The sequence below is a fragment of the Meles meles genome, chromosome 13 (genome assembly GCF_922984935.1).
Source record: "Meles meles chromosome 13, mMelMel3.1 paternal haplotype, whole genome shotgun sequence".
Lineage (NCBI taxonomy): Eukaryota > Metazoa > Chordata > Mammalia > Carnivora > Mustelidae > Meles > Meles meles.
Window position 1 is genome coordinate 71,863,948 of NC_060078.1, and position 22,181 is coordinate 71,886,128.

General features: G+C 44.7%; 1 protein-coding gene across 11 annotated transcripts in view; it reads right to left on the reverse strand.

Annotated features, from left to right (window-relative positions):
* Positions 1-335: 335 nt before the first annotated feature.
* The window catches only part of ABLIM1 (actin binding LIM protein 1), a 305,845-nt gene continuing 283,999 nt past the window's right edge, over positions 336-22,181 (reverse strand). For 5 of the 11 annotated variants that reach the window (XM_046027513.1, XM_046027510.1, XM_046027514.1 and 2 more), the window contains 9 exons: positions 21,522-21,668; positions 19,258-19,349; positions 17,958-18,063; positions 15,166-15,230; positions 14,270-14,330; positions 8,259-8,266; positions 7,403-7,477; positions 6,357-6,437; positions 336-5,275 (listed from right to left, as the gene is read on the reverse strand). In XM_046027513.1, coding sequence (XP_045883469.1) covers positions 5,162-5,275; positions 6,357-6,437; positions 7,403-7,477; positions 8,259-8,266; positions 14,270-14,330; positions 15,166-15,230; positions 17,958-18,063; positions 19,258-19,349; positions 21,522-21,668 — 749 coding nt within the window. In that variant the 3' untranslated portion in view covers positions 336-5,161. The remainder of the gene's footprint in view (positions 5,276-6,356; positions 6,438-7,402; positions 7,478-8,258; positions 8,267-14,269; positions 14,331-15,165; positions 15,231-17,957; positions 18,064-19,257; positions 19,350-21,521; positions 21,669-22,181) is intronic. The other 6 variants (XM_046027511.1, XM_046027515.1, XM_046027519.1 and 3 more) reach the window with 2 other exon arrangements.

The window sequence follows — 22,181 nt, forward strand, 5'->3', positions numbered from 1 at the left end:
GGCTCTGCGCTCAGCGGGGCGTCTTCTTGAGATTCTCTCCCTTCCCCACCGCACCCACGCTCATGCACCTCTCCCTCTAAAAAATATGCATTTTCCCTTCGGCTAACTTGGTCAATGTGTCCAGTCTGGTGACTGGACTGTCCCGGGATGTACCACTGCTATTTGTTGCATTTCCCCCTCTCCACAGCCCTCCTGTGGGCTAAAAATGCATTCCTAAGGCTTTGGTTTGATTCTGGTTTTGTGCTGGTCATCAAAAGTCAGACAGGTCTTCCTTCGAACAGGACAGACTGGTAAAGGGCGCGGCGGAGCAAGGAAAGACGGCGCGGAGGCATCTGTGGGTAGAATAAAGCACACACTTTATTCACTGAGGGGTGAGTGTACAGCAGTGACGCGGGGGCAGGGCGGGGAGCGAGTGCTGCTTGCAACGGGAGCGCGAAGCAGGTCGGGCCGTTAAGCACAGCAACGCGGGGCCGCGGGGCTGCCCCGCCTCTGCACACCAGTCTGTGGTCTGCGGGCCGCAGACGGACACCCACTCACTTTCACAGGGACACGACACATCTTGTACACAGCGGTTCTTCCCAATATTCACTTTCATGTTTCTGAAGGGGAGGGAAGGAAGAACTGGAAAATTCCATTCAACTGAACTTAAAATGAAAGGACTCCAAGAGAACCGGATGCAGGATTGTCGGCAACTCACAGACACCACACATGTATTACTGGCCGGGTCTGTACCCAGAACCCAGAAGGAACATCAATACTGGGGACACTTGTTTTCTCTTCCACGGGATAAGGAAACATAGGCACGTACAGTCACTAAGGGGCTCCCCGCCTTTCTGAACGGCAGTGGATATAGTAGTGTCTCCCGCTGCCTTTGGTGAACGAGGTCCGCAAGTGACTCGCGGGGTCTTCATTCTTGAGAGAAGACACTTTTGGGGAAGAATTTTATTTCATGATAACAACTGCCAGTCCATGACACCAACCATCACTGCATTTGTTTAATTTTGCTGTGTTTACATATACTGCTTAGAAATTTCTTTCAGCAGAAACAGACCGCCTCCCCCTTTCGACCTGGCCATAAATGAAACGCACCCACTTAAAAACACAAAAATCCACATGCAAAGCAGATCAGTCACCATCTCCTCATGGCTTCCTGGGCAGTGAATGGAAAGAGTGATTTATTTATTTTTTAAGCCAAAGTAAAAATTTCTCTTTCATCACAGCATAGTTGCCTAGTTTCCTTAATGTACATTATCACTCTAAGGTGGTGTCAGAGCAAATCTCACGCCTGAAATGATCTCCTTTTCTGAACAGAACATTCTTCAAAAGGGAGTACTGATGAGTGAGTTGCAGGGTTTACTCACAAACACTTGGTTTGTCCAAAGAAAATAATTTTAAAGATTGAGTCAGGTCAAGGCGGGTCTAGGAAGAGTAGATAAACAGTGACCAGTCATACAGAAGAGGTGATTTGCAAAAACAGCTTGCCTCGGAGGACACAGACGGGGATTACATGAAGTTCATGGAGTTCGTTGCCTTCCCCCCTCTTTCCTGACCGTCAAAGAGAGGGCTCGCCTGCCCCTTCAACGCACAGAACGCTAACGCTTTTTGAAAGAATCTTTAGAAAGACCTACCTAGTCAAAAGTGGTTAATTCCATTTTTTTTAACTTGCAAAAGCATGTGTATTTTGTATAATCATCTGAGAAGCAATTCTTTAGAAAAAGGTGTTTGCTTTAAAGTGTAAAGAAATTAAGTGAAAGTTTTAGAAACATTTCCAGCAAGACTTCTCTTGAAGTCGAGTTGACGGCCATCACCAGACTGAGAGGATGAGAGTGGCAGAGGGAGTATGCACCATAGGACCCATGAACCCTGGCTTTTCTGTGGGAGGTTTCAGAGGACAGGCAGTCTGTCCTTCGTTGCTGAGGAAGTTCCATTAAGGACATTTCATTACTAACATGAACCAAAACACAGATGCTTAGCTAGCTATACAAGTTCCCAAATTCTCTCTAGGTCTCATCTTGAACCACACGGGAGGAGTAAATGGTCTCCTGGCTCTTCTGGAAGAAACTTTAAAGCACTGACTTTCAGGTTGTCAGAAGCCTCTTCTGCGTCGTGCAGGCGCTGGGTGCTTATGAAGAATCGCTAACGAGCCCAGCGCTCAAAAATATAGCCCTTGGGGTATGGACCAGGAAAGCCTGCCGTGTGTAGAAGTCCTCCCCTAGAGTACACAAGCCTGTTCCTTGGGCTGCGCTCACAACTAGAATTTTTGTGTGCTGTGCAGAGTGGGGTTCAAGCAGAGAACACTGATCTCCTATACAGTGGCCAGGACATTTTATGGACAAACGTGCTGAGCCCAGTTTAAAAAAAAAAAAAAATGGCGAGGCCATTGTCGCCCATATATTAGATTTGGCAGTTAGGAGAACCCGGTTGCCCCATGACCCATCCCTCCACTGGAGCCTTCTGCTGAGAGTGGAGTTGGGGAACCCAGTCCACATTATGGTTTCCTAAAACCCCTCCCCAGAGCGTAGCACCGCATTCTTTGTAGACAGGAGGCTACGGACATTTTCCAGTAATGCGTTTTGCACAGTATAGTTTAAATTAGCTAATAACTTGGAAAGAAGCTTCCCACCCCCCACCCTGGGTACAGAACGGAATTCAAAAGAGAGATGAAGAGTAGAGTTTCATTGGTGGGAGCAGGTTTTGGGTTCAGATCTTTAGCTATCATTGCAACTCTTCTCACCCTGACATTCGCTTGCACGTGCATGGGTCATAACTCGTTAACCAATGACAACATCGAGGGTCCTTTATGATCCCCGTTAATGGACAAGTTCTCTCCACCTGGCATCCTGGCATCCTGATCTGGCCATGCTCATTGTGGATTACTGGGAAGGCTCCATGGTCCCCACTCCTCCCCCTTTGCCAGTGCAAAGCCAGGGCTAGGATTCGCAGGCCTTGTACTGAGGCTGCTGCTGTCAGAGAGAAGAGCAAAGACGGGGCAGCAGAAATTCAGAATGAAAGCAAGAGGCCACTCAAGGCACCGAACTGCAAGCTGCAAACTAGGGGCTTCAGCCCAACGAGGAGCTGGTCGTCTCAAGTCTGCTCCATCAGTCATTTGCAAAGTATTTTAGTAGGTCCCACACACACGCGCACGTGCACACACACACATCCACGTGCACACAGGCACGTGTGCACACATGCACGCTCATATTCGTGAGAACACGCCTCAAACATGCAGTGTGCAGCACTCAAAGGACAGGCAGCTCTAGAGCTTTCGGGAACAGCACACGGGAAAAGCCAGCCCAGAGCCCCTCACAGCACCCAGGTGATGGAGCGGGTGCCACGTTACATGTTTGCATCAGTTTCCAAAACTATTTTTGTTTCCTTTTTACCGTGGAGATTGGCTACTAACTAATTCGGATACTCGGTGGCCACAGGAAGAATGTCTTAGCTTTTTTAAAGTAGTGGCGTATGAAGAGAATTCGAACGATTTCTCCTTTGGCCTTAAGACAGAATTTAAATTCCTAGGCAGAGCCCCCAGAGCATGAGACCAAATAACCACCCACGTGTGGAGCTGGAGGGAGAAACCCTCCCTTGTCTGCCTCACCACTCATCTGAGTCACGGCTCGAGGCGTTGGGGAATCACGATGTGGTCTCACATGCACGTTTTGGTGAAACCCTAGGCTCCCCTTCCAATCTGGTGCTGCTGAATTTGCAGACTCTGGTGGGACGCTCTGAGGTCCACGTCCAGCCTGATCTGAGGTCTGGGGTCCTCACGGTGCTGCAGACCTGAGCTTTGTGAATCGTGGGGGATGCCAGCTTCCGACCCCGACACCCTTCCACGGATGCCCCCCCAGGTGCGGTCCGACCTCAGTGCCGACGTCTGAGTCATACACAAGTGTGCAAACGTCCCTCGGAAGCTGCAGCACTCGAGCAGAGATGAAATGCAACACGCAGATGCCTCAGACTACACTGGGGCGTCCAATCACACACACACACACACACACAAACACACACACACGAACGCTGTGAAGTCAACAGAGCTAGGCAAGAAGGAAAGCTGAAAAGGTCAAATGAAATCAGTCTGAGGCAATATACCCTGGAGCTGCAGAGATTTCCAAGAGCAAAGCCACCCTTTCCTTAGCCTACTACTGAAGAGACCTCAAAAAAATCCCAAATCCAAGTGGGCCTGATCAGATTCAGGGGCCCTGGGGTGAGGAGCAGGGGATGTAAAGTAGAACCTGCACTGGCGGGACACGGGATTTTCCTTTTTTTTTTTTTTTTGCCAAGAGTGTTGTGGCCCTGGGGCAGAAATCATGCAACAGCACACAACTGGAGATCATCCCTCCCTTTCCTTTCTCAGCAGTGGGGGCCTGTGACAGCACCTGTCCTTGGTGGGGAGGCAGAGGAAGTGTACAGTCTGAAGCAGAAGAATTAAGGGCTAATCATTCCCTTTCCCTCTCTTTCTCTTATTTATTAGTTTTTTGGTTTTTTTTTTAGTAATAGCTAAGTAATTTGCCAACCAGGTCCTAGCAAAAAGGTAGAGGAAAAGGAGCTTATTAAAAATGACCTTGGCTGCGATTCAGCCCACTCACTCAGAGCTGCCCTGTTCCCCGACTCTGATTTCCATCCCGCTGGGGCCCAGGCCGGGCTTCATGAGGCCAGTGAGGACAGGGGTGTGCAAAGTGGTGCGACCACATGGGTACATCCCTCAGGCTCTTCCTCCTTAGCCACGGTGCTACACAATCCATTCCTGCTTCGAATGACTACAACTGCTTTTTCCCATGCGGCATGCTAAGGGCACTTGCTGGCTCTTACCCAAACAGTCAGCACTCTGGTTAGACAACAGATAAAGGAAATGGAAGAAGTAGCTCCTGTTGTGTACGTAAGGTGATGTTGAAAGGTCACGTGTGAACACTTCTGTCGAGTGCGGGGGACACAGAAATTCTGACCCCATTACTTCTTGGCAAGTGTTGCCGGTGGCTGGCCCAGTATTTGGCTCATGGGTGTTTTAGTCAGGTTTCCTGTTCTGTTGTTGCTGAGGGACAGAATTCTGTCTAAAGTCTGCGAATTCTCCCATCACGTTTGGGCCTTAACACAACATCCTAAGTGTCGCCCTGTCAGTCCCTTTCTTAACTGCTGTCTACGTGGTTGGGGGGGGGGCATGGGCTTAGAAGAGTTTCGCTTTCTTCTTCATGTCGTTGCGTCTCCAAAGAGGTAACTTGTCAAATTCCTGTATGGACATTCCAAAGATTTCCCGAAATACTTCTGGGGCTAAGTGGCGCTGTGGGTGGGAGAAAGAACAGTGGTCAGTCCCGATGGCCGCGTGGATGACCCCGACACTTGCTTTTGAGTCTGTAAGTGATCGTTCTGAAAAGCAAGGCAGAATGGTGGCAGAGTTTACCTCTGAGGCTGGTTGCCAGGCCCTGGACCCACCGGCTCCTGACCGGGCTGGTCCAGGTGAGGCGCCCGCCCCAGCAGAGCGAGCTGGCGGAGTAGGAACGATTATTGTTATACGCTACGCGGTGACGGGACATACAAAGGTGATTCGTTATGCTAGAGGCAACTTCACTTCAGGTTTTTGGGATGCTGAGAAGATGCAGGGAAAATGGACCATAGCACTAAGAAAACCAGAGACTTCCAGAGTGGTGTCTGGGTAGCCCTGGGGCTTCCTCCTGGCTCAGCAGCAGCAGCAGGAGCTCTGCTGGACGCCTGGTCTACCAGGAGAATGGATTCCATCTGTCGTCCTTCCTAAAACATTCCCTTAGGATAGTAGAGCCTTTCTTCTCTGCGCCAGACTGACTTCACGTACAAAGGTATTGCCTTTCGTCAGGAAAGAGTAATGATTCTTTGTAAGACTGGCAGCCAGAGTTTTTCTTAATTAAAATCACTCAGGTGGAACAGTACGAGCAGCCTTGCGTGTCTAAGGGGATCTTGGGTATGTGCACCCAGATAACCCTTCAGCTAGCAGTGCGGAAACAGCCAAGAGGGAAGCTTGTCCAGGGCAAACCTCTTCACTGAGTACTTCCTTCCCTCTCCCGACAAGCTCAACCCAGGCGCTGGGATGTCTGAAGAGGGATGGGATCCCATTCTACAACACCAGGCATAATTACGGCAACATCGGGCTTCCTCAGAAGGTGACTAAAATCATACCGTGTCGCCTGGCTCATCTTCTGGGCTTTACCATATATTTAGGCTGATCTCATAAGTATGTATTATTTGGGTTTTCAACCCCAAGTTACTTTAGTTCTATCTGCCATATGAGGTGGATTCTCCCCCCCCCCCCCCTTTATGGAAACATTTCTCAGGGGGAAGTTGGGGGGAAATGCGGTCCCTGCGGTTGGGACTGGTTGGTTAGTTTTTACCTCCAGCCTGGTTCTGTCCACGTCTCTTAGGATTTTGTTGCGCCCTCTGTTGGTCACCATCAGCATTTCATATGGAAAAATCTGAGAAGCAAAGAGAAACACCTCTTCCAGAACACTGCTGTCCATTTGATTAACAAGCAGAATCTCGCTAAAACCTAGTACTCCCAGGATATAGCCTCTAAGACATTATAACTGTGCTCGCTTCGGCAGCACATATACTAAAATAAGACATTATAACTAAGGTGTCTGAGTGACGGGTGTTCCTCTCAGACCCCGTGGACTGGGGCCGGTTCTTTTATCTTTTCTCACCATGTCTCATGGAGCACTGCGTCTTTGGAGGGCTTTGTTGAGTGAAAGAATACAAACTTATTATGTCTTGGGGCTAAAGGTAAAAATTAGAAGTAAAATGATAGGAACATGGTTGATAGGGCCAGGGTACCGCTGCAGGGTTCAACAATCTTGTTCCATGACCACCTCACGGTTTCATGGAACCAGGCTGACCCAGAAGCAGTGTTCTGGTGGGGGACACTGAAATAAGCCCCAATTATGGTAGCTAGGGAGCACAGCCTTGGACATCTCTGGAGTTTCAGAATGGTCTGGAGCTTGGGTAACCAACCATCCCAGTTTGCCTGGGACTAAGGAAGTTCTGGAATGCTAGACTTCCAGAGCTAACAGTGGCAACGTCCTAGGCAAATGCAACGTCTTGGTCACCCTATCTGGCACGGTCGGCCCCACTCAGCAGTGGGCATGCCTCGGGGTGCTGGCAGCAGGGGCTAAGTGAGTACTAAGCTCATAGGAGAAGCAGGCTAGTGCTTCACTGTGAACATACAGTACACCATGCCCTGTGAAGGCTTAAGCCTGTTGACCCAGTGTGACAAAACCAGTGAGTGTCCAGGTACTTTCTGACATGGCTTGTCTGACGTATCAGCTTGGAAGCCAGTGGGCCTCAACACTGAGAATGGTAGAAAGAGAGAAAGCCACATCTTTTCACGATGACGCCTGGTGTGCTGACCCCATGTGAGAAGAGAGAAAATGGCTGTACTTGCCTTTGGTTCCAACATGTTGGGCATGGACACCCCTCGATCCATTCTCGCCCCAGACATGTGGCCATCTGGGAGAGTCTGCAACAGAAAAGCTGGTTGAAAGCAGGCACACACACCACCACACGGAGCTGTGGGGGGAACTCTGTGACCTCCCCAAATTCCCCGTGTGGGTCCCAAATCCTGTAGATGTGAGATCTTCATCGTACATTTTTCAAAATGAGATCCCCACCGCAGAAAAGCAGGACGACTGGGAACATTGTTCTTCCATCATCAAGTTGGGGACAGCCCCAGGCCTACTACTGACTAATTCCTAATTTAGGATCCATGCACGAAAGCATACGGTCTATCAAAAAAGTGCCACATCCGTGTTTACTTGTTTTCCTTGCATTTTTTCCCCTTTTCTCGTTCTCCACCATAATTTTTTAAGGTTTAGGGTCCAGCAAAAAAAGAATGGTACCAGAGCAGCTCTTTCCTTTTTACTAAGACAGCTGGACCACAGGAAGGAGGGGAGGACCGAAAGTACTGAGTGGTTATGAGTATACGGCAAAACTGTATTTGAGCAGACCCCTGATGCTGGTCCACTTCTACCCGAGAGGACTCTCCGAGGCCAGAGCAAGCTCCCCCCTGACACCTGCCTGGCTCGTGCCACACCCCCAAGGCCTACAGAGCCAGCCCGACGTCTGCACCAGGATGCCTGATCCTCATCACTCCTCACATCTATGTACTAATGAACCAGACAGATCAACCCCAGTAAGGATCTTCTCAACAGAAACCCTTCCGGGGAGCAGCCACCCGTGTCTGCATTGGGCAGCGGTTGTTTTGCTGGTGTGGCCAACTCGAGAGAGGTAGTGTTCCATACCTGGTAGTCTAGAAAGGAAAGAAAAAAATATCAGAAGGATAAGATCATAGAAGAACACGGAAATATTAATATACCATATATCCTACTGCAATTCCCCAGACATTTTCCAATGCACCACATTCCTCTCTCTGCGGGGGTCTCTGTACATACCACGTCCCTGCCCCTCAAAACCCAGGAAATGCCTCCTCTGGTTGCAGTGATCACTTAAAATACCCTTTCCTCATGCAAGCTTTCCCCGACACCCTGAAGGTATTTCTGCCTTCTCCGATTCCGGCATGCATCATGGGACTCTTCCGTCCCTGACCCCAACCTGTCCCTGTCTCTGTGTCACGTGCATTTCTGACAGCCAGACCACCGCTTTCTTAGAGAGCATGGCAACACCACGTGTCTGTCTCACTGAGTACTCAGCACGTGGCAGGAGCAATGCATTCATTCTCACACACCCTGCTTCTCATGGTCTCATTTCCATAGAGATGCTTTGAGATTTTTTTGCTGTTATTTAATTAATTAAAAGTCAATTAATTAACTATAACGTTTGTTAGTTTCAGAAGCAGAGGTCACTGATTCATCAGTCTTACATGACACCCAGTGTTCATTACATCATGTGCCCTCCTTAATTTTTCTTTTTTTTTTCCCTCCTTAATTTCTATCAGTCAGTCAGCCCATTTTCCCACCATCCTCCCCTCCAGCAACCCTGTTTATTTCCTACGATTAAGACTCTCTTATGGTTTCTCTTGGATTTCATCTTGTTTTAGTTTTTTCCTTCCTTCCCCTGTGATCCTATATTGTTTCTTAAATTCCACATATCAGTGAGATCATATGATAACTATCTCTGACTGACTTACTTTGCTTAGCATAATACCTTCTAGTTCCATCCATATTGTTGCAAATGCAAGATTTTATTTTTTTTGAAGGCTGAGTACTATTCATTGTGCACATCTTTATCCATTCATCTGTCGATGGACATCTGGGCTCTTTCCCAGTTTGGGAATTGTGGACATTGCTGCTATAAACACTGGGGTGCAGGTGCCCTTTCGGATCACTACATTCATATCTTTGGGGTAAATACCCAGTAGTACAATTGCTGGGTCGTAGGGTAGCTCTATTTTCAACTTTTTGAGGAACCTCAAAAAGTTTTTTTTGAGGTTTTCCAGAGTGGCTGCACCAGCTTGCAATCCCACCAACAGCATAGGAGGGCTCCCCTTTCTCCACATCCTCGCCAGCATCTGTCATTTCTTGACTTATTAGTTTTAGCCATTTTGACTGGTGTGAGGTGGTATCTCACTGTGGTTTTGATTTGTATTTCCCTGATGACAAGTGATGTTGAACATTTCATCACGTGTCTATTGGCCATTTGGAGAAATGTCTATGTCTTTGGAGAAATGTCTATGTCTTCTGCCCATTTCTTGATTGGATTATTTGTTCTTTGGGTGTGAAGTTTGTTAAGTTCTCTAGATTTGCATACTAGCCCTGTATCTGATAAAATATTTGCAAATATCTTCTCCCATTCTGTTGGTTATCTTTTGGTTTTGTCCACTGTTTCCTTTGCTGTGCACAAGCTTTTGATCTTGATCAAATCCCAATAGTTCATTTTTGCATTTGTTTCCCTTGCCTCATGAGACGCGTCTAGCAGGAAGCTGCTGTGGCTGAGGTCACAGAGGTTGCTGCGTTCTCCTCTAGGATTTTGATGGATTCCAGTCTCACATTTAGGTCTTTCATCCATTTTAATTCTATTTTTGTGTGTGGTGTAAGAAAATGGTCCAGTTTCATTCTTCTGCATGCGCCTGTCGAATTTTCCCAGCACCATTTGTTGAAGAGACTGTCTTTTTCCAGAAGATATTCTTTCCCGCTTTGTTAAAGTTTAGTTGACATAGTTCTTAGAGTTAAGGATCCATTTCTGGGTTGTCTGTTCTATTCCACTGATCTATGTGTCTGTTTTTGTGCCCATACCATACTGTGTTGATGATTGGTTACAGTTTTGTAATAGAGCTTAGTCTGGAATTGTGATGCCACCAGCTCTGCTTTTCTAACATTCCTTTGGCTACTCAGGGTCTCTCCTGGTTCCATACAAATTCTAGGATTATTTGTTCCAGCTCTGTGAAAACGGTTGACGGTACTGTGATAGGGGTTGCACTGAATGTACAGATTGCTCTAGGTAGCACAGACGTCTTAACAGTATTTATTCTTCTAATCCATGAGTTTGGAATTTTTATTTCTTTGTGTCTTCCTCAGTATCTTTCATGAGTGTTTTATAGTTCTGACTCTTTGGTTAGGTTTATTTCTAGGTCTAATCTTATGGTATTTGGTGCAATTGTAAATGGGATCGACTCCCCTTTTTTTTTCTGTCTCCTTGTTAGTGTACAGAAATGCAACTGATTTTTGTGCATTGATTTATATCCTGAGACTCTGGTGAATTCCTGTATGAGTTCTAGCAATTTTGGGGTGGAGTCTTTGGGTTTTCCACATCTGCAAAGAGTGAGAATTTGGTTTCTCTGCTGATTCAGATGCCTTTTATTTCTGTTGTTATTGTCTATCTGCTGAGGTGAGGCCTTCTAGCACTATGTTGAACATCAATGGTAAGAGTGGACATCCCCACCATGTTCCTAACCTTAGGAGAATAGCTCTCAGTTTTTCCCCACTGAGAATGATAATTGCTGTGGGTTTTTCATAGATGGCTTTTATGATATTGAGGTATATTCCCTCTATCCCTACACTGTGGAGAGTTTTAATCAAGAAAGTGGATGTTGTACTTTGTCAAATGCTTTTTCACCAACTATTGAGAAGATCATATGGTTCTTATCCTTTCTTTTATTAATGTAGTGTATCACACTGATTGATTTGTGGATCTTTTTTTTTTTTTAAGATTTTATTTATTTATTTGACAGAGAGAGAGATCACAAGTTGGCAGAGAGGCAGGCAGAGAGAGAGGAGGAAGCAGGCTCCCTGCAGAGCAGAGAGCCCGATACGGGGCTCGATCCCAGGACCCTGAGATCATGACCTGAGCCGAAGGCAGCGGCTTAATCCACTGAGCCACCCAGGTGCCCCTGATTTGTGGATCTTGAACCACCGCTGCAGCCCAGGAATAAATCCCACTTGGTCATGGTGAATAACCCTTTTAATGTACTGTTGGATCCAACTGGCAAGTATCTTGGTGAGAATTTTTGCATCGTGCTCATTAGGGATATTGGTCTGTAATTCTTTTTTGGCAGGGTTTTTGTCTAGTTTGGGGATCAAGGTAATGCTGGCCTCACAGAGTTTGGAAGCTTTCCTTCTCTATTTTTTGAAACAGCTTCAGAAGAATAGGTATTTAATTCTTCCTTAAATGTTTGGTAGACTTCCTCTGGGAAGCCATCTGGTCTTGGATTCTGGTTAGGTTTTTAATTACTGCTCAATTTCCTCGCTGGTTATAGGTCTGTTCAGGTTTTCTATTTCTTCTTGCTTCAGTTTTGGTAGTTTACACATCTCTAAGAATGCATCCCTTTCTTCCAGACTGTCCAACTTGTTGGCATATAGTTGCTAATATGTTCTTATAATTATTTATATTTCTTCAGTGTTGGTTGTGATCTCTTCTCTTCCACTCATGATTTTATTTGGAGTGGGGTCCTTTCTCTTTGAGAAGTCTGGTCAGGGGTTTATCAATCTTATTAATTCTTTCAAAGAACAACTTCCTAGTTTCATTGATCTGTTCTTTTTTTTTTGGTATTTCATTGATTTCTGCTATAATCTCTGTTAATTCTCTTCTCCTGCAGAATTTAGGCTTTATTTACTGTTCTTTCTCCAGCTCCTTTAGGTGTAAAGTTGGGTTGTATATTTGAGCCCCTGAGAAAGGCTTGTATGGCTATATACTTCCCTCTTAGGACGGGCTTTGCTGCATCCCAAAGATTGTGTTTTCATTACATTTGATTCCATGAATTTTTAAAAATTCTTCTTTAATTTCCTAGTTGACCCATTCATTCTTTAGTAGGATGCTCTTTAACCTTCATGTATTTGAGTTCTTTCCAAATTTCATCTTGTGACTGAGTTCAAGTTTCAAAGTATTGTGGTCTGAAAATATGCAAGGAATGGTCCCAATCTTTTGATACCAGTTAAGACTTGACTTATGACCCAGTATGTGATCTCTTCTGGAGAATGTTCCATGTGCACTAGAGAAGAATGTGTATTCTGTTGCTTTAGGATGGAATGCTCTGAATATATCTGTGAGGTCCATCTGGCCCAGTGTGTCATTCAAAGCCCGCGTTTCCTTGTTGATCTTCTGCTTAGATGATCTGTTGCAGTGAGTGGGGTATTAAAGTCCCCTACTATTATTGTATTACTATCGATGTGTTTCTTTAATTGTGTTATTAGTTGGTTTATGTAACCGGCTGCTGCCATGTTAGGGGCATATATATTTGTAATTGTTAGATCTTCTATTGGATAGACCCTTTAATTATGATATAGTGTCGTTCCTCATCTTTTATTATAGTCTTTGGTTTAAAATCTTATTTGTTTGATATAACGATTCCTACCTCAGTTTTCTTTTGATGCCCATTAGGTAAATGGTTTTCCACCCTCTTACTTTCGATCTGGAGGTGTTTTTGGGTTTAAAATGAGTCTTTGGCAGAGAGCATATTGACAGGTCTTGCTTTTTTTCCAGTCTGATACCCTGTGTCTTTTGGGGCATTTTAGCCCTTTATATTCAGAGTAACTATTGAAAGTTATGAATTTAGTGCCATTGTATTACCTATAAAGTCACTGACTGGTTCTGTATATTATATAGTTCTTTCCTGGCCTATGTTACTTTGGGGCTTTCTTATCACTTAAAGGATCCCCTTTAATATTTCTCATAGGGCTAGTTTAGTGATCACAAATTCTTTTAGTTTCTGTGTGTTCTGGAAGCTTTTTCTCTCTCTTATTTTGAATGATAGCCTTGCCAGATGAAGTACTCTTGGCTGCATATTTTTCTCATTTAGCACCCTGAATATATCATGCCAGTCCTTTCTGGCCTGCCAGGTCTCTGTGGATAGGTCATCTGCCAGTCTAATGCTTCTACCCTTGTAGGTTAGGAACCTACCGTCCCTCACTGCTTCTAGGATTTTCTGTCTCTGAGATTTTCAAGTTTCACTGCTGTTTATGTCAAGGTGTTGACCTATTTTTATTGATTTTGAGGGGGTTCTCTGTGCTCCCTGGACTTGAATACCTGCTTCCTTCTTCAGGTTAGGCAAGTTCTCTGCTATAATTTGCTCCAATATAAGAGAGCTCTCTTTTTCCTCTTCTGCTCTCTCTTTCCTCTTCTTCTGAGATCCCAATTAACTTTTATATTGTTTTGCTTTATGGTATCACTTATCTCTCGAATTCTTCCCCCATGACCCAGCAGTTATCTTTTTCTCAACTTCTTTATTCTCCATCATTTTGTCTTTTAAATCACTAATTCTCTCCTCTGCCTCATTTATCCTAACAGAGCCTCCATTTTTTTATTGCATCTCATTGATAGCCTTTTTGGTTTCGACTTGATTAGATTTTAATTCTTTTATTTCTCCAGCAAGGGATTCTCTAGTGTCTTCCATGCTTTTTTCAAGCCCACCCAGTATCTTTATAATCATTATTCTGAACTCTAGTTTGGATAGCTTACTTATATCCATACTGATTAGGTTCCTGGCAGTCAGTACTGCCTCTTGCTCTCTTCTCTGATGTGAGTTTTTCCATCTTGTCATTCTTGCAGAAAGTGGTCACTTTTCTATTTGTAGAGTTGCAGATATTATTTTCTTAGATATCAGGTTGAGTTCTCAGGTGTTCAGAATGATTTGACAACTATCTAGCTGAATTCCTGGGACCCTTACTCCTCCATAATCTTGAACTATCTCCATCTTTGCAATTTTAATACATGCTCCACTCGCTCCACTAGCTCCCAGAGGTTAGCTGTGATCTGGCTTTGGATAACAGACAGCATGAGCCCAGCCAAAGTACACTTGACCGCGCAACCTTGTCTCAATGACTTGGCCAGTCATTCAGCAGCCCAGGCACACAGGTCTTACCTCGCACTCCCCCACTGACGTCCCCATAGCTGTTGTACTGAGCAAAGTCTGTGGAAACAGGCTGAAATGATAAAAAACAAAGAAACACACCACTAGACAATCTGCTCCAGAGCCATGGTTTTGGAGTCAGGTGAAAAGAAAGGATTTAGAAAATCCTCAGAATTCTTCCCAAGCTGAATTCCTGGACCTTCATTATTTGTCTTCTACTATTACGAAATCTCTGTCTTTTGCAGGGCATCCAATGCCAGCAGGTGCTGGGTAAGCAAGGAAAATACATTTCTCCACACCGCTAGCTACACAACTGCATTTGTCCTATGCTTTTGGGGGAGGGCAATAGCAACAAACTTTCCTATATCCTTTTATAACAGAGATAAGGGCTCAAATCATTACTTGTAGCTTGACTGTGGAAATAATTGCCACACAATTAATTAATGTAGTCTTCCCACCAGCTTATACAGGCCATTCTCTCCTCTAAAGTCAATTTCTCTTTCTCACAATAGAAATATGTTATTTTGGGGGCGCCTGGGTGGCTCAGCGGGTTAAAGCCTCTGCCGTCGGCTCAGGTCATGATCCCAGGGTCCTGGGATCGAGCCCCGCATCGGGCTCTCTGCTTGTCTGGGAGCCTGCTTACTCCTCTCTCTCTCTCTCTGCCTGCCTCTCTGCCTACTTGTAATCTCTAGCTGTCAAAAAAATAAATCTTTAAAAAAAAAAAAAAAAGAAATATGTTATTTTGCCTGTAACTTAAAGGGACTTGCCAGGAGATCAGGGGAATTACAATTTTTATTATATTTTAATACTGAGATCATATTATCACACACAATCAGACAGTCTATTAGCACTTCAACCAGAACTGAAGAGGGAAATCAACTCAGGAACAATTAATTGAGAAATCTTACCCGGTGAAGCCCATTTTTTCCATAGCCTGGGAGAGATGAGGTTTTAGATGATAGAACATGTGAAGCTGAATGAGAAAAGGTAAAAAAGGAAATCAGAAGTCCAATTCTTAAAGTAACTTATTGTTGTTGTTGGTTTTTTTTAAAGTAAACTCTACCCCCAATGTGGGGCTCAAACTCATGACCCCAAGATCAAGAGTTGCATGCTCTACCAACTGAACCAACCACTGGGTGTCCCCAGAAGCCCAATTCTCTTATGAAAGTGTCAATGCATCTTCTACCTTACTGAATAGAAGATACACAGAAAAAGAGAACAAAAAATAACTCAAATAATATTGGGCTCTAATGCTCATGAAAGGCCACCACATTTGGGTGATGCAGGGAGTGGATGGAGAAGGAAGAGGTGTTTGGTACTGCTTTACCTCCAAATCCTCAATACAACCCTAATAGCACTATCATATTATTTCCATTATAGGAGAAGAAATAGGGGCTAACCTTGACCTTGTCCAAGGTCACTCACCTTATAAACAGCTAAGCAATGATTGGAACCCAGGGCCATCTGGATGCATAAGCTCATGCCCCAGTTGGTATGGTGATGGTAACTGACCTGAAAGCCACCAAGTATGTTGTCATACTCTCCTGGCTTACCACAGCTGCGTTCCCGAGGCATGGGATAGGATATCCCATTCATCAACAGCATGACATTACATCAACTGTGGAGCTTTGTAGGGAGCAGACCTGAGCTTGGATTCTGGCTCTGCAACTTAACAGCTCAGCGTGGTATTTCATCTTTACAGGTCTTTGTTTCTTGACTCATGTAGATACTGTGCTATGTATTCTTACAGAACAGAACTACAGGATCAGAAGAACTCTGAAGATTAGTAAACCACCAAATCAAGATCGATGCCAGTGAGGCATCAAGGAAAGGTAGCAGGGCATTCCAGTTCAGAATGTGGGCTCTGGGGTTACAATGCTTGGACTACAGAATCCTAGTTTTGTTAGTTATTAATAATGGGATATTGGGTAAGTTCCTTAAACATCCTATACCTGTCATCTGATCTACAAAATGGGAAGAATAACATCACCTACTTCATTGGCATGTTGTGAAAATAAATGGAACAATGTCTAACAAAAGTGCTTGCATGTAGGAAACACTAAACACATTTTTAAAGAAGCTTCAAGGTTCAAGGGGTGGCTCAGTTGGTTAAACGTCTACCTTCAGCTCAGGTCACGATCCCAGGATCCTGAGATTGCGCCCCACATGGGGGCCTCCGTCCTCAGCAGGGAGTCTGCTTTTCCCTCTCCCTCTGTCCCTCTCTCCATTCATTCTCTCTCTTATGAACCCTCCCAAATAAATAAATAAAATCTTAAAAAAAACCTTCAAGAGGGATAATTATGCACTAGTTCAGAACATGGTTGAAGAAATCTTGTGGGTGAAGAGAGACGTGGCTTCCGACAAATATAAAGACAAAATATACCGATAGAGTGTTTCAGCCCAATGTATAATTTTCCAAAGTGTCAAAAACAACACTATTGGTCTTCAGCTCTTTTATTGAACTGAATGCAAAAAAAAGTATTTTGAAAATGTTCACGATCAAAAAGCACTCTATTCCCTTCCCCCCCTTTCTAAGAGAAGAGTCAAAATGAAATGAACTATAAGGTTCTTGATTCACACTGCCATATTATGTCCCATATTAAAAGGATGAATCAATTTAATCAATTGTTTTTAAGTGCTTCTGCAAAACTGTGTTCCCTGAGCCAAAAATCATAGTTCTTCTCTAACAGAAATAAGATAATAGGAATTGAAAGGGCATGGATTTAGAAAGCCTGAGACCCTTTCCAGGGTAAGATACTACCACTGGTTTCTTCAGCATGTATGGATGTCTTCCTTTCCCAGCAGAGAGTGTAAACACCATAAAGACAGAAAACCCTGATTATGTACCTTCCTTCCTTGGCAAATCTAGACCTCTCAATGATTGAGCGTTTTTTTAATGTTTAGTGTGAGTGTGTATGTGTGTTCCATATATTATAGAGATATACCCATATCTCCAAATGCCCCAAAGCATTCTGTTCTCTATAAGAATTTCCTTTTGCTGATTCCCTCTAAGATGAATATCCTGAATTGACCACCTTCAGAAAACCCTCCAAGGACGGGGCACCTGGGTGGTTCAGTTGGTTAAGCATCTGCCATCATCTCTGGTCCTGATTTCAAGGTCCTGGGATCAATCCCCATGTAGTACTTGCTGCTCAGTGGGGAATCTGCTTTTCCCTTTTTCTTTGTGCTCTTTCTCTCACTCTCAAATAAGTAAATAAAATCTTAAAAAAAAAAAAAAAGAAAAAGAAAAATCCTCCAAGGGTTCCCCCTTCTCCAACATGAAGAAAATATACATTTAAGGAAGAACTATGGCATGCTTTTTTAAAAAAGCTTCTTATTTATTTGAGAGAGAGAGAGAGAGAGAGAGAGCACACGCGTGCACAAGTCAGGGGAGGGGCAGAGGAAAAAGCAGACTCCCTGCTGAGCAGAAAGTCCTACACAGGGCTTGATCCCAGGACCCCAGGAACATGACCAGAGCCAAAGGCAGACGCTTAACTGAGTAAGCCACCCAGGCACTCTGAACTATGGCATCCTCATAAGCTAAGTTGACATGCAGTGCATTTCCCATACTTCTGTTCATGTAGAACACTCTGCAGGTTCCACCAGGAATGGCCCCGCCTCTCCTGAACAGTCCAGATGGGCTCCCTGCAGGCAGGTGGCTGGCTCTTGGCTGGGAGAAGGCGGTGGGCCTGTTGCTCACCTGAATTGAGGGGAGAGTCATAGCGACTGGCAGTCAGGGACGACCTCTCCCGGCTCTCCTTTTCCATCTCCTCTTTCAATATCAACTGCCCCAGGCCTGAGTTGAGCTACCGCAAAAAAAGGAAATGAGAGTGAAGCACACACTTATCTTCAGAATGGCAGTTTCTGTTTTACAAGGTCCTGCAAGGAATTCCTGACCGTGGAGTGGCCTGGACACATACAGTGCCAGAGCCTGGTGGTTTCTCAAGGGATAGGCCAGGTTTTGGACCTCGAACCCCTCTCAGACAAGCATGGGACAAGCTCCATGTCTGAAGATTGTTCTCCCCCCTTTGCCTTCCCCAATGTGCCAGCAGGAGCTCTCAGGAGGCAGGTGTGGCTGTGTGGCCACATTTGCACATCTGCACATTTTTGATGTGCAAAGGGGAGCTTGGGGACAGTATCCTTTAAAAACAAATTTCATTGATTTGTTTAAAAACAAGAAAAGAAGAGTAACACATGCTTACTGCACAGATTTTAGAAAATCTAGAAGGAAAGAAGGGTAACCCATAATCCACTCCTCAGAGATAACCACCATTTACATTTCATTTATATCCATCCAGCATTTTTCTATGCACATACCACACAAAACTGGGATCATGCTATAAATACGTCTTTGTATCCTCTCCCGCCATATAACTAGTATCATGTGCATTTCCCATATGATTAAGTCTCTTTGGAAAATGTCAAGGGACATGAAGGGACTCATCAGTCCCTGATTGCTGGGACAGTATACCATGTCTTGGCTCCCTCTACCCCAGGCTGTAACGGACTATCCTTCTTTTGGTCTTCCGGGTTGCTGTGGGGCTGTTTAATGAGGACGTCTTGGTGGCAGTCCATGTTATCCCCTCCCTCCTAGCCCAGACAGACATACAAGGACCTTCAAGTCCTGGGACAAGCCCTGGAGGAAACTCAATCCCAAGGGAATTCCTTCAGCAGAGCCTGCACGGAGGAAGCAGGTGTTGCACCACGTGGGTGAACAGCACGGCTCCACCTGGCGCTTTCGACACATGCCCTGCACGCCCACACCCCATGTGGTCTGGCTTTCCTCGCAGAAGCTGGAAAGTTTCTGGAACCCACTCAGTGCTAAGTACCCTGCTTTCGGGTCATGAGAATCCTGTCTCCTCTCGCCTACTGGAATTCCAGCCCTTTGAGGGCTGGGATGGAGTCTCCTTCACTTGGCGGCTCACCCACAGTGTCCGCTCGAAAAACTCCCGATTTAGGGAACTGAACGAAGACCGCAGCAGAGGAGTGGAAGGACGAACCTTCATCAGCTGCTCCTCCTGCAGCTGCCGGCGCCTCAGCAGCTCCTCCTCGTCGTCTTCTCTGCCGCCAGATCGGCGTCTCGCGTCGGCTCCTAATTCCACAGCAGAGACAACTTCTCACATCAGCCCCACGGCAAGGGCATCTTAAGGGACTAGTCCACCTGCACTCCACTTGTCCGCGGGCAACATCGGCAGGGGTCTTTAGCGTTCATGAACCCATGAAGCAAGAAGAGCCCCTCGCCAATGCAGCCCTACTGGTGGGTTTCGGGTTTCAGGCCAAGTTCAATGTGGGATCCAGTAAGTCGTGAATTTTGGCCTCCTAACAACTGACCTGCTCAGTTAGGACACTGTGTGCCATTACGATTGGGTCTAAGTCATCCCACTGGCCGCTGGCCAGAGCATCTGTAGTAGTGGGGAGGGGCATCCAGACTTATTCTCTGGATGTCCCGGAGGTCAGCTTTCAAACAGGGAGGAACCCAAATTCATGTCCATGACCATTAAACAAATAAGACAGTCACTCTCTTGTGACATGTTTTATAATCTTCTAGTTTTCTCTTTTTCTGAATATTTAGACTTGTCCTTATAATGGTCACCCTATCTTCTGCCCTTAAGAAATTTGTTAAGAACCATGCTTTTATTTTTAAGAAGTGAATCTCAAATGTTTTGTTCCCTCAATCCTTTGAAAAAAATGGTCACAAAAGAGTTTTATACTAATGGGTCAATGAATCGTGTTAAGAGAGCTATTTTAGTCCAATCTAGCAGATCATTTACAATTTTTAAGCTTCTTGGAAAAGGGGAGTGAGGGAGTAAAAGGGAGGAATCTGTCTGAATGGTTGTAAAATTAAGATAATTATTGTTTTTTCCTAAATTGCTTGGATTAATCTGGCTGTGGGAGGAAACAGGAAAGCTTGCTAATCTAATCAAAATAAACTTGAACTAATGGTCTCAGTTTTTATCCATTTTAATTAATGGGCCAGAATTTTTCTTCATTTTGGAGCCCAAAAAGCTTTAAACTAGTTAGTGATGATGATTTTAAGAACAAAATATTAATTCTTCCTTTCCCCTAAATTTAGCTGTTTATGTCCCCATGAAGCAGCAAGACTGGACTAGGAACCCCAAAGGCCCCAGGAACCGCCTGTAGGACAGAGTCTGGCCGAGAAAAGCTGATGACTGATTCTTAGTTCCTAAAATCATAAATGTCACTGTGAATGCTCACTCTTGAATCTCTATTAATAAAAACTAGAGGTCACAGGTTTATGAGAATCAGTCTCAAGTCAACATGATATATAGAGTACATGTAAATCATAAACCCAGGGAGGTAAATTTCTCCTTCAAGTATTTCTACACAGATTGCTTTAATATCCACCTACATGTCTATAAAAGTTGTTCCAGAAAATAACGTGATGAGAAAAAGCATGATGAAGAAAATCTGGAAACTTGGAAAATTGCAGGCCTTTTTTCAAAGGTTGTCAACAGAAATGTGAAGAGACAGTTGTATCTTTGTAAAGCTGACTCACTCAATTTTCAGTACTAGCTTCTGAGTTTGCTAATAGCACTTTTTAGGCCAAACGATTTCACAACTGACAGAACAGTAAAAACGCTGAACACAGTTCTAAAGCATAGATCTGTGGTTCAACGCAATGAATGGAACAGCTCAAACGTGACGTTTTTAGCACAGACTTCATGGAAATGATAGATGGAAGGTCACATAACTACACGAGTAGAATTTTAGAACATCCACGACTCTGCGTCAGCCCTTTTTAGTGACGGAGAACGTGATCTCGCAAGAAAGGTGCGAGGGCTTCTGTGTTAAGAATGGTTGTTAAGAGAATTGAAATTATAACCCAGAAATAGTCTAAAAGAAGTTTAACTGAAAGAAGTCACGCCTCTGTGGACACTCAGTAAATCCGCCCACCAGACTAATTAGACGGGACAATGTTCTTGGCAGGAGGCTTTGGCTCCACTGTTTCAAGAGTTACTGATTTTGCAGTAATAACTCTCGAGGTCCATGCCAATCATCTGTTTTAGACCAGTTCTGTCTGCCTCTCAGTGGCTTGGTTACTGCAAGGCTCTGGTGACTGGGTTTTTGTAATTTTGAAGCGTTTTGCACACACGTGAACACTACCTCAGTGCTTTTCTCTATCTCTCGTCATATTTTCTTAAAAGTCTTTACGATAGGACATATTTTCTCATGTATTTTGAAGCATTTCATTTGCAATCTCCTACCAATTTGTCCCTGGGGCTTAGCTGTCGCAGTTGCATACCTACGGCGGCAAGTGAGGGGGGACCAGGCCAGTGGTCCGTCTCAATCTTTGGTATCTCGCTGGGGTCTGGAGCCTGGGCTGCTGGGAACTTGGAAAACTTGATGATATCTTCTGAAGACTTGCTCTGGGCTGCTAAGGCAGCTGCATCTAGGTGGGAATCAGGGGGAGCTTAGCTATTGGTCTGCAAGGCCATGGTGGTACAACCCACTTACGCAGTTTTCTTGTTTTCTGGCAAAAGTCTCAACTCTAGAAAGCTGTTTATGACCAGTATCAATTGCCCAGTCACTCGGGAGGGCCTAGCGCCAACTCATTTTCCTTATGTTCTGCTGAAAGCAAAACTTCGTTCGACACCTAAAACACCTTGTTCTGGAGCTGGGCTGTCCAATACCAGCTCTAGCAACATGTGGCTACTTCAATTTCAATTAATAAAATTAAATGAAACCAACAAATGAATAAAATTAAAATTCCCTTCCTCCGCTGCAGTAACTGCATTTTAAGTGCTCAGTAGCCATACTGGAAGCACAATGGTAGACCATTTCCATCATCACAGAAAGTTCCATCAGGTAATACTCTTCGAGAGTAATTAGAAATCTGAATTAGCAATCTGAAATGAAAGAACTAAGTTAAAAACATGACACTGTCATTTGACTGAAAGGACTG